At 49.8% G+C, this 15891-nt stretch overlaps 9 protein-coding genes across 9 annotated transcripts; 5 read left to right on the forward strand and 4 right to left on the reverse strand.

Moving 5' to 3' along the window:
- Positions 1 to 353: 353 nt before the first annotated feature.
- BJX68DRAFT_260282 (ORMDL family protein) lies at positions 354 to 1063 on the reverse strand (the record flags this gene model as incomplete). The annotated part of the gene is made up of 3 exons (XM_071043851.1): positions 354 to 401; positions 464 to 822; positions 931 to 1063. 3 exons carry the CDS (start codon positions 1061 to 1063, stop codon positions 354 to 356), a joined length of 540 nt encoding a protein of 179 aa, XP_070905550.1.
- Positions 1064 to 2148: 1085 nt separating this feature from the next.
- Positions 2149 to 2841, forward strand: BJX68DRAFT_260283 (peptide-methionine (R)-S-oxide reductase; the record flags this gene model as incomplete). Its single annotated transcript, XM_071043852.1, has 1 exon — positions 2149 to 2841. The coding sequence occupies one exon, from the start codon at positions 2149 to 2151 to the stop codon at positions 2839 to 2841; it is 693 nt and encodes a 230-aa protein (XP_070905551.1).
- Positions 2762 to 4191, reverse strand: BJX68DRAFT_5427 (TauD/TfdA dioxygenase family protein). Its single transcript, XM_071049368.1, has 5 exons — positions 3826 to 4191; positions 3698 to 3772; positions 3577 to 3644; positions 3043 to 3526; positions 2762 to 2989 (listed from the first exon to the last, which is right to left on the reverse strand). The coding sequence occupies exons 1-5, from the start codon at positions 4090 to 4092 to the stop codon at positions 2891 to 2893; spliced, it is 993 nt and encodes a 330-aa protein (XP_070905552.1). The 5' UTR covers positions 4093 to 4191; the 3' UTR covers positions 2762 to 2890.
- BJX68DRAFT_273799 (major facilitator superfamily domain-containing protein) lies at positions 4192 to 6661 on the forward strand (the record flags this gene model as incomplete). Its single annotated transcript, XM_071047541.1, has 12 exons — positions 4192 to 4720; positions 4776 to 4984; positions 5033 to 5099; positions 5146 to 5185; positions 5232 to 5382; positions 5430 to 5709; positions 5762 to 5796; positions 5848 to 5968; positions 6029 to 6129; positions 6182 to 6270; positions 6324 to 6462; positions 6529 to 6661. The coding sequence occupies exons 1-12, from the start codon at positions 4610 to 4612 to the stop codon at positions 6659 to 6661; spliced, it is 1476 nt and encodes a 491-aa protein (XP_070905553.1). The 5' UTR covers positions 4192 to 4609.
- A 630-nt stretch (positions 6662 to 7291) lies between these two features.
- On the forward strand, positions 7292 to 8509 carry BJX68DRAFT_251474 (MBL fold metallo-hydrolase; the record flags this gene model as incomplete). The annotated part of the gene is made up of 3 exons (XM_071042388.1): positions 7292 to 7529; positions 7590 to 7964; positions 8025 to 8509. The coding sequence occupies 3 exons, from the start codon at positions 7292 to 7294 to the stop codon at positions 8507 to 8509; spliced, it is 1098 nt and encodes a 365-aa protein (XP_070905554.1).
- Positions 8510 to 8562: 53 nt separating this feature from the next.
- BJX68DRAFT_5488 (transcription factor domain-containing protein) lies at positions 8563 to 10374 on the reverse strand. The gene is made up of 6 exons (XM_071049377.1): positions 10213 to 10374; positions 9524 to 10159; positions 9377 to 9458; positions 9094 to 9317; positions 8707 to 9005; positions 8563 to 8660 (listed from the first exon to the last, which is right to left on the reverse strand). Exons 1-6 carry the CDS (start codon positions 10308 to 10310, stop codon positions 8617 to 8619), a joined length of 1383 nt encoding a protein of 460 aa, XP_070905555.1. The 5' UTR covers positions 10311 to 10374; the 3' UTR covers positions 8563 to 8616.
- Positions 10375 to 10510: 136 nt separating this feature from the next.
- Positions 10511 to 11472, forward strand: BJX68DRAFT_5518 (stromal membrane-associated family protein). The gene is made up of 4 exons (XM_071049379.1): positions 10511 to 10760; positions 10831 to 10999; positions 11058 to 11102; positions 11173 to 11472. The coding sequence occupies exons 1-4, from the start codon at positions 10652 to 10654 to the stop codon at positions 11288 to 11290; spliced, it is 441 nt and encodes a 146-aa protein (XP_070905556.1). The 5' UTR covers positions 10511 to 10651; the 3' UTR covers positions 11291 to 11472.
- On the forward strand, positions 11395 to 12829 carry BJX68DRAFT_5531 (stromal membrane-associated protein). The gene has a single exon (XM_071049383.1). It carries the CDS (start codon positions 11655 to 11657, stop codon positions 12663 to 12665), a length of 1011 nt encoding a protein of 336 aa, XP_070905557.1. The 5' UTR covers positions 11395 to 11654; the 3' UTR covers positions 12666 to 12829.
- A 1-nt stretch (position 12830) lies between these two features.
- On the reverse strand, positions 12831 to 14837 carry BJX68DRAFT_5530 (putative integral membrane protein). The gene is made up of 6 exons (XM_071049382.1): positions 14294 to 14837; positions 14204 to 14240; positions 14065 to 14132; positions 13623 to 13996; positions 13504 to 13571; positions 12831 to 13452 (listed from the first exon to the last, which is right to left on the reverse strand). The coding sequence occupies exons 1-6, from the start codon at positions 14444 to 14446 to the stop codon at positions 13073 to 13075; spliced, it is 1080 nt and encodes a 359-aa protein (XP_070905558.1). The 5' UTR covers positions 14447 to 14837; the 3' UTR covers positions 12831 to 13072.
- Between the last annotated feature and the right edge of the window lie 1054 nt (positions 14838 to 15891).

The following is a 15891-nucleotide window of genomic DNA, read 5'->3' on the forward strand; positions in this document are numbered from 1 at the left end:
ACCTTCTATCCCCAAATTCTTTTTGTGCCGTCTTGTCCTTTGATTTCGTTTGGTATCGCCAGGAGTAGTTGCCTATTCTTAGACCAATGCTGCCTGTTTTGTCTGGAGACAAAAGCCTCCCGGCCCGAGTCATAAAAATGAGAATGACTTCACGCAAATTCGCACACAGTATTGCTCCCAAACAGGTCATAGGTATTAGAGGTATGGCAAGAGTGCGTGGAGAGTAAAGTGAGGGAATAAAAACAGAATGAGAAGGGTACGGAACGGAAATGTGGTAAGAGCAAGATGTGTGTAAGAGAGCAAAAGAAAGAAACATTAGGAAAGAGAGTTTGTTTAGAAAAAAGCCCCATCTGCTACTCTTCAGGTATATCAGAAAAAAGACCTATTCGCAATCGGTGTGACTGTCATACATGTTAGTCAATCTCGAGCCGCGGCTGTCAGATCCGGATCAGGGAACACATACAAAGGGTAATTTAGGAATGACCACTCCCAATGTAGCTAGGAAATTGATGGTGAAATACGTCAAGTCGTAGTGGGTATAATGTGTGCTGAGAAGGAAGAGACAGATTGGCACGCAGAGGAGGAACTTCTTCGCCGGGGTATACTGGTCGCCGTTGTCGATTTGCTCCCACATGTTGAGATTATCGTAGGCACCGGCGTTGAACTCAAAGGGAATGCCTCGCACCCAATGGAACATGAGAAACGAACCGAACATATAGCTGATGTTGGTAAGAGTCCATGATGTCTCCTGCGAAACGCCGGGAATGATGTCGTAGAAGATCTTCAGAGCCGCAATCAATACGAAGTGGATGGTCCAGGCACCTGTATTTGAAGCGTAAATTGTCAATATTATAATCTTCCCTTTCAGAGAGCGAGTAGAGAAAAAGGCCCAATATCAATGCATCAACAGCCCACGCAGGTTCAACTCACCCTTCGCATTCACCCAGTTTGCATTCAGGTTCGGGAGGGCGGCCTGGTCGCTGGTGTGCTCGATGGACTCGGCAGGCTCCTGATAAATGATACTGCTCGATCTTCTCCGCCTGCCAGCCTTGCTCTGAGACATGTTGTGGTCCGGCGCCAGGCGGTGCGGCCCTGTGTCAACCTCCGGTGGGAAGGAGATGGCACGGGGCATTAATAGAGAAGACACTTTGGCGGTATTGATGGGAGGAATCGTAAGGCACGAAGAGGGAGCGGGTGAGAAAAGAAGAAGAAAGAAAAAACAAAAAGTTTCAAAAAGGACCGAGGATGACGAAGTAGCAGGTCGTGGACAGTCGAATGATAATTAATGATACCTCGCAAGCAGCAACAGCAAGCAACGAGTAACAGTGGTGGCACGGAGGCGGAGGGAAATGGAGATGTTCCGACCGATCGGCTGGTCACGGGATGGGAACTCGATATGGAGGTTGCACTTTTTACTTCGAGCTCTTCTATCCGAATTTCAGAACAGGTAGGTTTGAGATCTTTGCTGAAGATTGAAAATTCTCTATTGCTGTCCAGAAGAGATAACCGCACCAGCCGATTTCGCTCAAGATGAAAAGGAGGAGGGATCATATAGACGTGTCTAATAATAGCCACCAAGATTGAATGCGAAGATGAAACTTGATGGACGGAGCTGCGAGGTGTTCTAGGCCCAGCCAAATCAATATTATTGAGGAACCTCGTGCTTTTCGAGAAATATCCAACGAATCACTTGGACTTATCTTCTACAGCTGTTAAGGGCCAGCTCAGAGATCACGAACCTATCCTTTTATTTAGGAAGAGCTACCTTGTGCGCCAGGCCTCGAGTTTATATATAGCTGCCCATATAGCGTGGCCTTCCGCCCATCAGACTGGCATCTCACCTTCAATAACTTGTCCTTATCTTTTCCACAGCAACGTACCTATCTGACCAACCATGCTGGCTTTGGATTGGACAAAATCTCCGCATACGTATACGTACAGTCAAAAGAGGCCTCATCGGGATGACGTAAATTGCGGCCAACATTCCCAGAACAAAACACTCTGAACACCAAGGCGATTCGATCGATCTCTAGATTTGCACTTTGCGCTCAACTACCTAGTTCCAGAACCTTTTCCCTTACATCACTTTTGATAGCATAATCTAAGCTAGAAAGAAGCTCCGACGAACACTTCGCCGACTCAGCCTCGATGCGCCTCCTCGAATCATCCCTCCGCATCATCACATCACCCCTCATCCGGTTCCCCGCCGCCGCCGCCGCCGGTGGTCCTCAGCTCGTCCCTCACCCACCAGCTATAAGAACAGTCCTCAAATCCGCCCCAGCCATCCCGTTCCTAAGCTCCTTCTTCAGTTCGAGTGCGAAATCTGATAAACAACGCGGAATGGCCCCGCCCCCGGATAACAGGAGTGAAGATGAGTGGCGCGCTGTGTTGAGTCCTGGCATGTTAACTCTCACGACAGGGCTGTTGGTCGCTCAAGTCCCGAAAACCAATGCTAACGATGATGTAGAACAATTCCGCATTCTCCGCCAAAAAGGAACCGAGCGGCCCGGTACAGGCGAATACGACTCCCATTACCCCTCCGAAGGCGTATACGCCTGCGCTGGCTGCAGCGCACCCTTATACAAGGCGACTCACAAGTTCAAATCGGGCTGCGGATGGCCGGCGTACTTTGATTCCATCCCCGGGGCGGTCGCGCGACATGTGGATAGCTCGTTTGGCATGGAAAGGACGGAGATTACCTGTACGAACTGCGGGGGGCACTTGGGCCATGTCTTCAAGGGAGAGGGGTATCCGACTCCGACGGACGAGCGGCATTGTGTGAATAGTATCAGTTTGAAGTTTACGGAGGGAGATGGAGAGAGCACGAAGGCCAAGGCTTGATGGTGATTATAGTATGTTAAGAGTTGTTTATAGCTGACGGAGTATATATCTACACTGCTTGCGGCTGGCTTCCATACGAAATAATGCGGACCATATGTCGTCGCTCTCCAGCCTTGAAATCGGGGACTGCGGAATGAGCGACGGTTCTCTGTAACAAGTATCAGCTTGGAGCCATTGATCCGGACAAGGAGCTGCGCCTACCTGATCCCAAACAACAACCGTCCCCTTCTCCCACGACACTCGGCATGAAAAGTCCAGTGATCGGATATGATCGTGGAGAAATCCTAGCAGCAAATCGGACTCACTTGGCTTGTACCCAACGACTTGCCGAGCAATAGTAGGATTGACGAACAGTACCGGCTCATTCGTTACTGGATGGGAAATTACAAGCGGGTGCTCCGTCTTGACAGCTTCCTTGAGGGCTCGCTCTTGGCCTACCCTGGCAACCTCTCCCACACTAGCACTCGTATGGAGAAGCTTCAATTTGTGAAGACCCTCACGAAACTTTGGTGAGAGAGCGTTGTATGCTGCTGTTAACGAGGTGAACGCTGTGTCGCCTCCGCCTGATGCGGGAATTTCGAGTACCCAGAAGAAGGTAACGCCGGGCGTGTTGGGAGTGAAAGTCTGATCAACGTGCCATAGATCATAGCTGGTTCGTGAGCCCAAGAGATCTCTCAGATTTCCTCTGCGAAAATTGTTAGCACAGATTCATCATAAGTGCAGGGCCTTACTTACACCTTCTCATCTGCATACACCACTTGAAACTCTGGCCCAGTGCCCTTGGGATAGCCCATAGTCGGGTGCTAGAAATGTGGTTAACTGCGAAGGCTACTGTTGCCTGATAATTGCGCTGTACCTTGTGCAGAGGGCCGAAGTGTTTGGCGATGTCCAGTTGCTTTTCTGGCCCAACGTCGGCAAAGTCTTGATCCCTCTACGCAACGTTGATGAGCTGACATGCACTACTTGAAAATGACAAGTACTCACAAAGACAAGGACACCGCGTTGGGCGGCTAGAAGCGCTACCTGGTCCAGCCCGTCCTGTGTGAGGTGGCTAAGTTGAAGATTGCGAATCTCAGTTCCAACCCGCGGAGTGATATTTTTCAAAACTGCCTTGGAATCGAGAAACCCAGGCAGCTGGGGATCTGCTCGCAATCCAGGTTCATTAGCGTCAAAAGCCGGCACATCGAGCGTGGGCGTAAAGCCCTCAGGCCTCACGGGCATGTAGGCGGGGTACAACGGTTCGGTAGCCATGGCAAAGGGGCTTGCTTGGGCGATCTGGGATGCAGCTCCTCATTAATGGGAACGAGTTAATCAAGTGTATAATATATAACTGCCACTGCTTGCCAAGACCTCTGCTCTGAAGCTTCCACTATCAGGTAGGGCGTCGTGCAATAGATGGTCTCATCCCGGCCAAGGAAGGCGTCACCATCGCTCTGCATCAGTCCACACTTATTCAGGATTTTTTTGTCGGCTGAGCTCCGGCGAAATCCCTGTAGCTCTACTGCAATACGAGGCAGAGCGGCTCATCACTCTACATGTTCTCAGTCCGGTTGTCTCGAAGATCGTTGTCGAAGTGTTGGAGCACTTAAGTTTACCGTCACAGTTCATCGCAAGCACGCAATCTATGCCATCCCGAAAGTCAGCAACGAAGATAACCGCATTTAAAATGGATATAAGACTTTCTGTTTCCTGTCTCTGGAGCTTTGATCGTCTCAGTCCGATCGACTTTTGAACAATCACCAAGACTTTTCCTGTGCAAGATACAAATATGAGATCCACGAGGATATCGAAATGGCTCGGGGAAGATCCGGAGCGGACGCTTGTCCTCAAGCTTGACCTTCTGTTACTCTTCTGGGCGTTTGTGGCCGGCTTGACAAAGGTGAGACCGTGGTTCTACTCATTATGTCGTCTGAAGCCCTAACTCAGTCTCGTAGGACATGGATCAATCAGCAACGACCCAAGCATACGTTTCAGGAATGAAAGAAGCATTATCGCTGTACGGCAACGAGCTCGTTGAGTTTACTACATACTTCTCTATTGGATACGCCCTCGCAATCGTTCCTTCACAGATGATCCAGACTCTCATCCGGCCGTCAATATTCCTCCCTTTCTGTGAGGTTGTGTGGGGACTTTTGACACTTACGTGCGTGCGATTTTCATATACTAAGGATATTTGCTAACATTGAGTTAGCACATATGCTGCAAAAAACTCCCAGACTATCTATGCCATTCGGTTTTTCCTGGGTATCTTTGAATCAGTAATATTGCCGATGTGATGCTACTTCTCAATGCTGATGGACATAGACATCCTGGCCTGGATTAGTTGCTCTCATCTTCAACTGGTGTAAGTACTCAGAGCTTTGGAGATTTGAATTGATCTAATGATAAAGACACTCCTGCCGAGCTTGGAAAAAGACTGGCCATATTCGGTGTCAGTGGTGTTGCCGGCAACATGTTCCTTGGTATTTTGCAGGCAGCTCTCTATAGGAATTTGAATGGGGCGGCAGGTCTCGAGGGTTGGCAATGGTTATTCATTGTTAGGTACATATTTGACTCCTGAGCTCCGACCTAAGCTAACTGTGGTGCAGCGGCTGCATTACCGTGTTCTGGGGGCTCATTGGTTTCTTGATAATCCCGGACTCGCCCGCTATTACACGAGCCCTGTGGTTGACACACGCTGAACGTCGCCTGGCCGTCGCCCGCATGAAGAAGAACAACACGGAGACGTCGAAGATCATCAACTACAGGCGACTTCTTAGGAAAGCTAAGCTCATCGCCACGAGTCCTCTTGCATACCTTTATATGGCGGCATATCTCCAATTTGCTTGGAGCCAGAGGGCCAACAGCTACTTTTTGTTGTATCTCAAGGCAAGCTAAACCCGTGAAGCAAAGGATCTTCGTCGACCTGACTCTTGACTAGGGGCTTGAAAAGGCAGATGGACAACCGCTCTACAGGTTCGGACGATAACATCCAAGCCAAATATACCATAAACTAAGACATTCCAGCACGTATACCGTCAATCTGATTCCACTAGGAGGATACGCCATATCAATTGTGTGTACGATTCTACTAAATGCCCTCAGCGACTGGAAACATTGGCGCCTGCAGGTTGCGATTGCCCCAGCAGTATGTCGCTTGACCCTCCTCTTTAATACCACTGCGTTAACTGACAACTTGATCTTGAAGGTCGTCCAGATACTTTCGTGTGGTGTCCTTTCAGGATGGCCTGATTCAACGCCCGCGATTCTCACATTCTATTTTTTGACATTCTCCACAGCTGCCTGGGGGTATGTTAGACCTGAGATAGTGACATGGATTTGAACTAATACATATCTCAAGCTACTCCCTCCTTGCATGGTTGGGAGAGATACTTCGGAAAGAACCAGAAGCCCGTTCGCTTCTTGTCGGTGCTTCTGTCACCCTTGTTTGTAAGTTTTCAGGTCCTAAGCCATGAGCTCATATGGGAGTTGATACCTGACAGACGTTGGACATGCCACTATACCTCTTCGCGCTTGGCGAACCTCTGATAGTCCGCGCTATCCGGTGGGGTTCCCGCTCGCCACAGCCTTTGCAGGTGGCAGCATTCTGGCAATGCTGGGAATGTACTATTACATCAAACGGTATACTGACTCATTAAAGCTTATCTTGATGTGCGTGGACTGGTTGTGCTAATCGTCAATATAAAGAAATACGTCCATCCTGGACCAGGGTCTCGAACCTGAATTCTCGCCAGCCGCCGACCATGCCAAGCCGAAGAGTGACAGTGAAAGCGTAAAGAAGGACAAGGCACTTGATAGCGTGTCTGAAGTACGGGTGTGAGACACGAAGGCTCGAGATTATCAATAGTTGATTGCGCACTCGTATAAGTACTGGAGGAAGTCAACTAGGTGCCAATTACCCTCTACTGGCGCTACAGCCTCTATAGAGTCAAATCCATTAAGTTCCACCATATAGCTTTCTGAAGAGGCTGACAGTATTCAGCTGGGTAGATATGTCAGACGGCCTCGGAAAGATACAAAGCCGGGCCCGGAGACTTCTATACAAGGTGAATGGCTACATCAAATAGGCTTCTGGCACTCTTATCAAGTGTGATAATATTAAATTCCAGCTCATCTGCCCGTATAGATCGAAGGTCGGTCGTATACTAGGGTTATGCACATGCGGCCGCACGGGACCCACTAAATTTGTCATGCACGTGCGGCCGCATCTATACTCCATCACTAATCTCCAATGACGCTCAAGGACGACGAAGCTCGCGACGTGGAACGAGATACTCTCTGAACCCTGCTCATATGACAAAGATCCAGAGGTCTGATTTCTAAACGCAAGTTTCGGGGGCTGGTCAAGAAAACCCCCAGAAGTATAAAGCACCCTATGCTGCTCTGCCCTTTCGCAATAATGTACTCAACACATCAGAACACCCAACAGACACCAGAAAAAGCAGACAATATGGCTTCCACTTCGGACCTCCCGGTGCCTACTGGCTCAACTGTCGACGTCTCAGTTATCCTCGCTGGCTTGGTGACGTATCCAGCAAGCATGGTCATCAAAGAGCCTCTCCCTGGACACGAAATCCTGCCGGGGACCCCTTGCTACAGCTTCCTGATCGAGAACAAGGCAATGAACAAGAAAATTCTGTTCGATCTCGGGCTTGTTAAGGCATGGAGAACGAAGCTTCCTCCTGTGGGTGAGTAGATTCCACTTTGGTGAAATGACCCCGAGAGTCTGACAAAAAATGGCTGTCTAGTCCTTAACCAAATAGCATCCGTCAACGGAGAGCTCACCATCGAGAAAGACGTGGCCGATCATCTCCGCGAGGCCAAGGTCCCTCTCGAATCGATTGACAGTATTATATGGTCCCATCACCACATGGACCATGTCGGAGATGCGTCGCTTTTCCCTTCATCCACGTCGCTGATAGTCGGACCAGGGTTCAAGAGTAACAAAATGACCTTCCCTGGTTATCCGAAGAACCCGGATGCCATCGTCTCGGATGATGCATATCAGGGGCGTGATATCATTGAGCTTGACTTTTCCAATGTTCCCCTGGAGATTGGTGGCTTTCCGGCGCTCGATTATTTCGGCGACGGAAGCTTCTTCCTTCTCTACACAAAGGGTCATAGTAAGTCTTATGGCCAAGCATGGCAGATTGCTTCCACACACCTGAAACTGACTGCTTTAGCGCATGACCACCTTAGTGCCCTTGCTCGAACCTCCGAGGACAAGTTTGTCTTTCTCGGAGGTGATATTGCCCATCACGCTGCAGAGTTTCGTCCATCGCCGCAGCAGCCACTTCCGGACGAGATCCACCCGTCGCCGCTAGACAACAATCCATCTGACCCCCAGCTTCCGGCGCTATCTGTATGTCCTGGTAGCGTCATCGAGAAGCTCTATCCGAGAAAGGAAACGCATCCAGATTATAGGGTTACTCCCTTTTACGAACCGAATCCATTGATGAGTGCATCCCAGCCAGACGCCCTGGCTGCGATTGAGAAGTTGCAGACTTTTGATGCATCTGCGAAAGTCTTTGTGATCATCGCGCATGATGTAGACCTGAAGGATTTGCTTCCTTACTTCCCGAGAAAGATCAACGACTGGGATACGGCACGGTATGAACAGGCCGTAAGATGGAGGTTCTTGAAGGATTTTCTCCAGACTGTGGCATGACTTGACACAGGATGGAAGGCCAGAGTGGACAACGTTATCTAGTGCAGGAATTGGTCAACCCGGCGGTCATACCAATTATCTCAATTGAGCGAGTCATGTTAAGCAGATCAGACAAAGGCGGGGTCTTCGTTTAGACGTTCGAGATATCGCCCTGCCACTGTTAGCGACGACTATGAAATGATTTTGCAGAGCCATACTCCCAGCGAGCCATCTCTGGCTGAAATGAGTCAACATATTCTTGAGTGTAGCTATGGCCTCCAGGGCGTTCACATTCTGTAAAGCTTTCGGCTCGGATGTTAGGGCCGAAGCGGCTATATATATCGAGCTCAGAGCAAATATCGGAAGACGTTCAAAATCCAGATTAGATGGGTTCCGTTCGAGGAAACGAGAGCGATCTAGAATATCTCCAACAGCTGCCCCAAAGGTCGACTTGCTTGATTTGGCGCACTGTTCCTTGTCGTGTACCTCAAGATGACACCAAAGGATCAATGAAGCACTGGAGCGAAGAGATGGATATAGAATTAGCGTCAGGTGCTCCGGATTTGGACTGAACAAACCTTACGCCATGAATTAAGCCTACTTACCTTTCACATAAAGCAACTGATGGGTTGTAGATTTCATCTTCGCTTGGTCCCATTTCCTTGAGTAGTGCCTTGAAAGATCTCAACGTTGAAACAATTTGCATTGCCTCTGTTGTATTGAATTCATCCTGGGGTGTGGGGTCGTGCATGTGCGCCTGCACCTGTTCGAGGATTCGTGATGCATGAAGAAGCATTGAGAACGGACATGACATGGCAGTGAACCCCTCCTGTACTCACAGTTGCTAGGCGTCAGCATGCTCAGTCAAGTCCAGTCTCAGTATCTTACCTTGTCTGAGCTAGTATCGATTTGAGGGGAAGCCATGACACGAAACTCAGAGCCACGTTTGCACATGTCCAAGGCAACATATCTATAGGCTGATAATCAGACCAAGTATAAGAGCATCAATAACGACTTCGAATGTAATCCACGTACCGGTCCATGATTATAACTCCCCACCAGACCCGCTTTTCCTCCTCTGCTTTGCGCTGCTGTTCAGGTGAAGTATGAGAAGGGTTTGGTCTATCGTTATCAAGTCCGAGGGCCACAGCCGCACGTAATGTCGATCCCATGGTCATATATGCAGACTGAGGCTTACCGTGCCCTGATTCAAACAAGGTAATAAGCAGCCGAACTTGGATCAGTTCGAGTGATATTGGGCCAATGGAATCAAAGAGCCCGATGAACCCTTTGATGGAAGTATAGAGAGCGAGAACCTGACTTGAAAGCTCTATACCGTCAGGGCGAGCATTAACCAGAAACATACTCAGCGACAGGAGAAGAAATTCTGGTCTTTGTAAGTCCCACGGACTTGACAATTGCTTGTAGTACAGGCTTGGATCAAGTATGGGGAACCACAGGTGGACAGAACTGAAATAGATAGAGGCCTCATGCAAGGCTCTCGCGTCATTTCCAATCACAGTGATAAATTGCGCGCGTATAATCTCAAAAACATCTTGGAATGTAATGTTACGGCTTGGATCAGGTAGCAGCCCAGTTGGTCCGAGAGCCGGCTGCGTGGATGAGACCACTATCTTCTCCAGCGGCTCATAGTGACAGGTCCGACCGAGTCTACGAGAAGCTTAGTGGAAATACTGAGAACAAGCAACACGCTTACCATTTACCTCTTGCACAGTGAGCAGGAAGGCAGTAGCTTATCACACTTTCTCTTTCTCCTTTTACATTGGAGACAGACCAGGTCTGCATAGTTTGTACGTGGCATTGACTCTGTATTATCGATAAAATATGTGGCGCAAAATGATCTGAGATAATAAATCGAAAGACACTGTAGAGAGAACTTGAGAATCAGGGTCTCGCGTCCACCAAGAAGGGCAACAATAAGCATTTATCACGTGATGCAACTCCTATCGGGCAGCAGCTCTTTGTGCCTCAGGCTGCCTGCTCCCGACACCGCATCCGAACCGCCACTTGTGAATTAATCTCCAGGTTGTTCCATTATCCATCCACTTCCCTGCTCTCGGTCACTTCTCCGTCTGTCTCCTCTTCCTTCTACCCCGATTCTTTCTCCAATCCTTACAGCAGATTGGCACACGTCGAACGGCCATGTCTCGCCGTCCCAACGCGGCCCAGGCGGCCCAGAACCAGCAGACTATCAAAGCACTGCTGAAACTAGAGACCAACAAGACATGCGCCGATTGTAAACGCAATAAGCGTGAGTGTGGCCTTTCCCTCAGTGTTTTAATCGCTACTCTGCGATCAATCGCTAACTGTGTTTTGTCTAGATCCACGATGGGCTTCTTGGAATCTCGGCATCTTTATCTGCATTCGTTGTTCGGGCATTCATAGGGGCATGGGCACCCATATCAGCCGGGTGAAATCTGTGGATCTCGATGCGTGGACCGATGAGCAGCTTCAAAGTGTAGTGAGATGGGGCAACGCCAGGGCGAACAAGTTCGTATTCACCGCGGAATCGAGGAAGGGAGGGTAACAAACTGACCTGTGGTGATAGATACTGGGAAGCGAAGCTAGCACCCGGCCACGTCCCTTCAGATGCGTGAGTGGACTCGATACCCCACGTTCGAGTCATTCCGGACCGACTCGCTAATACATGGGGATGGCGGTAGAAAAATCGAGAACTTTATCAGGACTAAATATGAATCCAAACGCTGGGTTATGGATGGTGGAATTCCCGACCCCGCAACGCTGGATACTGGTGATGACGATGTCGTGAGTTTCGCTTAATTACACTTATCCTCCATGGATGGCTTGAGTTCTAACCCACTCTTGCGTCCGTTAGCCTCTGGCCGTCGTTCAGGAGAAGGCCAAAATCGAGCGCTCTGCTTCGCAAAGGGTGGCGCCCGCCGCTCAGCCAGCAGTACATCGCCCACAAGCCTCTATTGATCTCTTCGCGGACGACGACATCTCTCCCCCGGTCCGTCCTAGCACCACCGAGCCCTCCATCCGGGCCCCTCCCAAGCAGCCACAGTCCGCCCAGAAAACAGCCGCTCGACCTGGAGACTCGTTGCTCGGCCTAGACTTCTTTGGCAGTGCGGCTCCGGCGGCGACTAATCGCCCTGCCAGCGTCGCCTCCACGCCGGCGGGCGGAATGTCAAGGCCGGACCTCAAGCAGTCTATCCTTTCCCTTTACTCCAAGCCCCCGCCTGCCCCAGTACAACATGAGCGCACATCATCCTTTGGGGATCTGGCCTCCCCAGCCCCTCCTCAGTCGACCTCCTCCTCTAATATGGGCGGGTTGACTGACGCCTTTAGCGGGTTGAGCTTCCCGACATCTCCTCCTGTCCAGCAGAAACAAACCGAGAAACCCTCGCCATTTGCAGGATTAACAAGCTTTGCAAACACCAAATCAGCCCCGGCAGCTCCCAAGGTGACGTCGCCGACCCCTTCCTCTGGTAGCGCAGGTGGTGGTGGTGGTTTGTTCGACAGCCTCACGTCCCCCACATTCCCTCCCGCGAAACCGCAGTCCCGCACCACCTCGATCTCGTCAAACGGACACGATTTTGGTGGTTTCTCTAGCTTCCAGTCACCCCCTCCGCAGCCAAAACCCAACCCCCCCTCGTCTTCACTCTCCAACGACCTTTTTGGATTCTCGTCACCTCCGCTTTCTACGTCCTCAATCTCTCCACCCCCTGTGCGAGCGCCACCAACAACAACTTCTCCCCAGCAGGAACTAAAGTCAGCCTTCAATCTCAGCAGCCCCGCCCCCCACTCAGCTGGGGCACCCAAGACAGTTAGCCCACCTTCCATCCCTGGCCTCAGCGCTGCGACACTTGATCCATGGGGTGCAAATGCGTGGAGCACCCCGGAACCCCCAGCACCCGCCGCGGCCCCTCTCGCTCCCCAGCCATCCTCCACCATGAAGCTCCCTGACACATTGACCGCGAACGACATTGGCGCTGGCTGGGGTGCTCCGGCAGCATCCACCAAACCCCCAGCACCAACTGTCACAGAAGACGAAGACTTTGGTGGCTGGGCTAGCGCCGCCCCGATCTCCACGAACACGACCACGACCACGAGTACTTCTAATGCGAATACTTCATCTAAACCAGCAGGCAACTTTGGGGGAGCTGATGATTTGTTCTCTAATGTCTGGGAGTAGTTTAGTTCCAGGCTCGTTCTCTCATTCGAACGTCCTATGATTACATATCTTTTGTGTCTACTGCAGCTTATGCCATATTATATTCACCACGAATTTGTATATAATGTGGTCTTTGTGTCTTTAGACTCTAGCGCTAGCTCGCAAGTATTCACATGTAATATTTGACTCTATCTAGTAGAAGCTGTGTCTCACTTAGAAGTTTAGAAGATCATTCTGGTTTGGATGTTTTATATCATGAAGTGGCCAATTCCACAAATCATACCATCGTCGACTAAAAAGTAGTACAGGAAAAGGGCTCTTCTGCAGTTTAGAGCCTCAGGTGGGCAACAAGAAAGAAACGTAGAGAAGGATATTAAAACCGAAATAGTGTAAGAGCAGATTTTTTTTCTCATCGGGGACAACATACGTTAATCCCTAATCAACCCCTTCAGGCTAGAATACTCTTCCACGGGGGAGATGACAGTTTCCTGCGATACTATCGTTGTGACCTTGATGTCCCTCGGTGCAACGGCCGCATTCTCATTCTCGGATTTGGGGCCAAATGTGCTCAGATTGTAGTTTGTTGGCTGGTCCTTTCCGGCGGCGACGGAGGCATGGAAGCCTGTGATGTTTGCGCTGCGGCTCCGTGGGCCTTGGTTGTAGGGCCTTGAGGTGTTGTTGCTTCTGCCGGTGGAGAAGAACCTGGGAATGAGCCTGGAGATAAAGGCGCGAGTAGCCGGAAGACAGGCACAGATGATGGCGATATTACATTCGACTGCAGACCAGGTAGCCGCTCCTACATTATCAACTGAATAATGTTAACCCTGGGTCAACTGCAAGATGCCTGAGGTGTACTCACATGTTGTGTCTTTGGAATCAGAAACAACTAGAAGACTTTGTAGGCGGAGGATACTTGTGACAAGAACGCTGTAGACTAGTCAGTTGATGATGGAACCAGCCAAGAGAGCAGCAGCTTACAATGCGCCAAGAGCGAAGACGCCCATGAGGGCTAGCTTCTGCCGTGAAGGTAGTTGGAGCTTTTTGAGAACGGGCATAGGAAATATTAGAAGGAGGATATCGGTGAAGATGTGGATAGCCGAATTGGAGAACCATAGGGCTTTCTTATCCAGACAGAAACCGTCCAGACTATCGTCCCAGAATTTGGCCACTGGGACGCAATTGAGCCATGCGCTGACGAATGTCCAAGTCCCCCAAACACCGAGGAAACCGAGTAAAAAGTAGCAAGCCAAGCGCATGCGCGGTGTCGAGAACACACGTTTGTACTGTAGGAGTATCGATGCTTTCGTGGTGATAAGGCTGGCTTGATAGATGGGAACTGAAGCCCAAAAGCACTGAGCAGGGAGATATAGTCAGCAATAGAGGCTATAAAATATGTCACCATTCTTGAGGGCTCCCATACAATCATTTGCTTTCTCAGAGTATCCGGAGGTATTTGGTCATAATGCTCGCCCATGAGATACGCCGTTTCTAGCAAGGGAGGAGACATGTTAGCAAAGGCTTTGGTTGCAGTTCTTAGCCTTTAATACTAGGGGACGCACCGCCGACAAAAAGACCAAGAAAAGCCCAGCTGAAAGACTTGGTAAGGTCAGTAGATAAATTATGGTCTGAAAGAGTTTAGGAGAACTTACCAGGGATACCAGGATCGTCCAGTCATCAGCACCCAGCTGTTTCACCATGTATGCTCGGGTGTAGATGCGGACTGCTGCGAGGAAGGTGGCCAGGCAGGTAAAGACGCCGCTGACGGCTAGAGCCTGTCGACCGCGAGGTACACCGATGGCCATTATAGCACGGGCCTCATTGGGGTAACTCTTAACGTTGCAAGATTGAGATCAAAAATATTAATGAAGGGTAAGGACCGTGCCGTAAAGCTTGCGATAATTGAAAACGAGTGGCTCGAGTATATAACCCGTCATGAATTTCCAGTGTGTAAGTCAAGGTATTCTCATTTTTCGCGACTTTTCCTACCTCAAGTCGGAGGAACACAAGAGAAACAAGCACGAACTCCGAGGAAGAGGATTGGAAGGAGATATAAAAGATTGGCTAGCCTTCGTATCTGCTAATCCAGAACTCCGGACGGCCGATTAGCTCGGCCTATCCCCATGGTCTTCGAATAGAAGAGGGCTATTGGATCATAAGTATCACTGATGCTGTCTTTTAGGCCCAGAACAGCCACGTGAGTTCCGAATTAGACTCATCGTATGCAGGTCTTGCCTCGTGGAAGAGTGCTAGACTTGAGCTTCATTCCTTGAGAGTCGATTGGTAGTCAGGCATAATTTTGGCTGTTGCTGTATCCTGCCAGCGACGACTCCAGAAACATCAACCACTGGAGTTCAACTAGCGTTAATTTGCCTTCATGTTGAGCCCACTTGTAGTCCACTCCGAATGTGGAGCTATACGCCCTCAGCCAGTCGAATCTCCAAATGGGAGCGGAGCAAGCCTGGCTAGACCATCATTGAATAATGAGAACAAAGATAGCTGATGATCTTGGTGTCCGTGAGCAAGACTAGTATGGAATTCAGGCCCCGGAAGGGACGTAGCATTCTCCGTGCGGCGTAATCCTTAATCAGTAATCACTGGGGCCAGGTCTGTCCGTCTTTTTCGGTACAGTTGAGCGATCCGCGTCCCCGGGGTGGCTTGCATCGGGCAAAGCGTGATCTGTGTTATTGGAGTATGAATTGTTACTGAATGGAGTATCCTTTGGGACTCTGGATAGGTTAATGAGACTGATCTCACCGATTCTCAGATGGCCGAAGAGGCTCGAAAGGACAGCAGTGCGAACTGCTTGATCAACGCAGTCAGGCACATGCTTATGTACAGTCATTCAAATTGGTCACATTCGGTGGAGAGTGGTCCCTGAAATCCAATAGGTCCTGCGCTAAAAGCCGGACAACCATGGTACTGCAGAAGGATGACAGGGCATGACAGTTGACTGTAGCGGTCTGAATGTTGATTCCAGTCGTGTCTTTATAGATTCGAAAAACTTTTCATATCCTGCAAGATCTGATACCAAGTGTTCGTAGGCTCAAAACATTCAGATCCTTGAAGAAATGCCTTTTCATACTCCGGTCTTCACAAAGGATGAATAAGATTTTGATAGTCGTTTAGTGCGCACCGGCTTGAGGGGAGGATCGGAGAAATGCTCGACTAGTATTCCTGCTTTTGCTGATAGTGTGGATGTTAGCGCCGCTAAAAAAGATTGATTAAGCGAGTGCATGGAACCCACTCA

This window comes from Aspergillus pseudodeflectus, assembly GCF_044049435.1.
Source record: "Aspergillus pseudodeflectus strain CBS 756.74 chromosome Unknown BJX68scaffold_1, whole genome shotgun sequence".
Classification (NCBI taxonomy): domain Eukaryota; kingdom Fungi; phylum Ascomycota; class Eurotiomycetes; order Eurotiales; family Aspergillaceae; genus Aspergillus; species Aspergillus pseudodeflectus.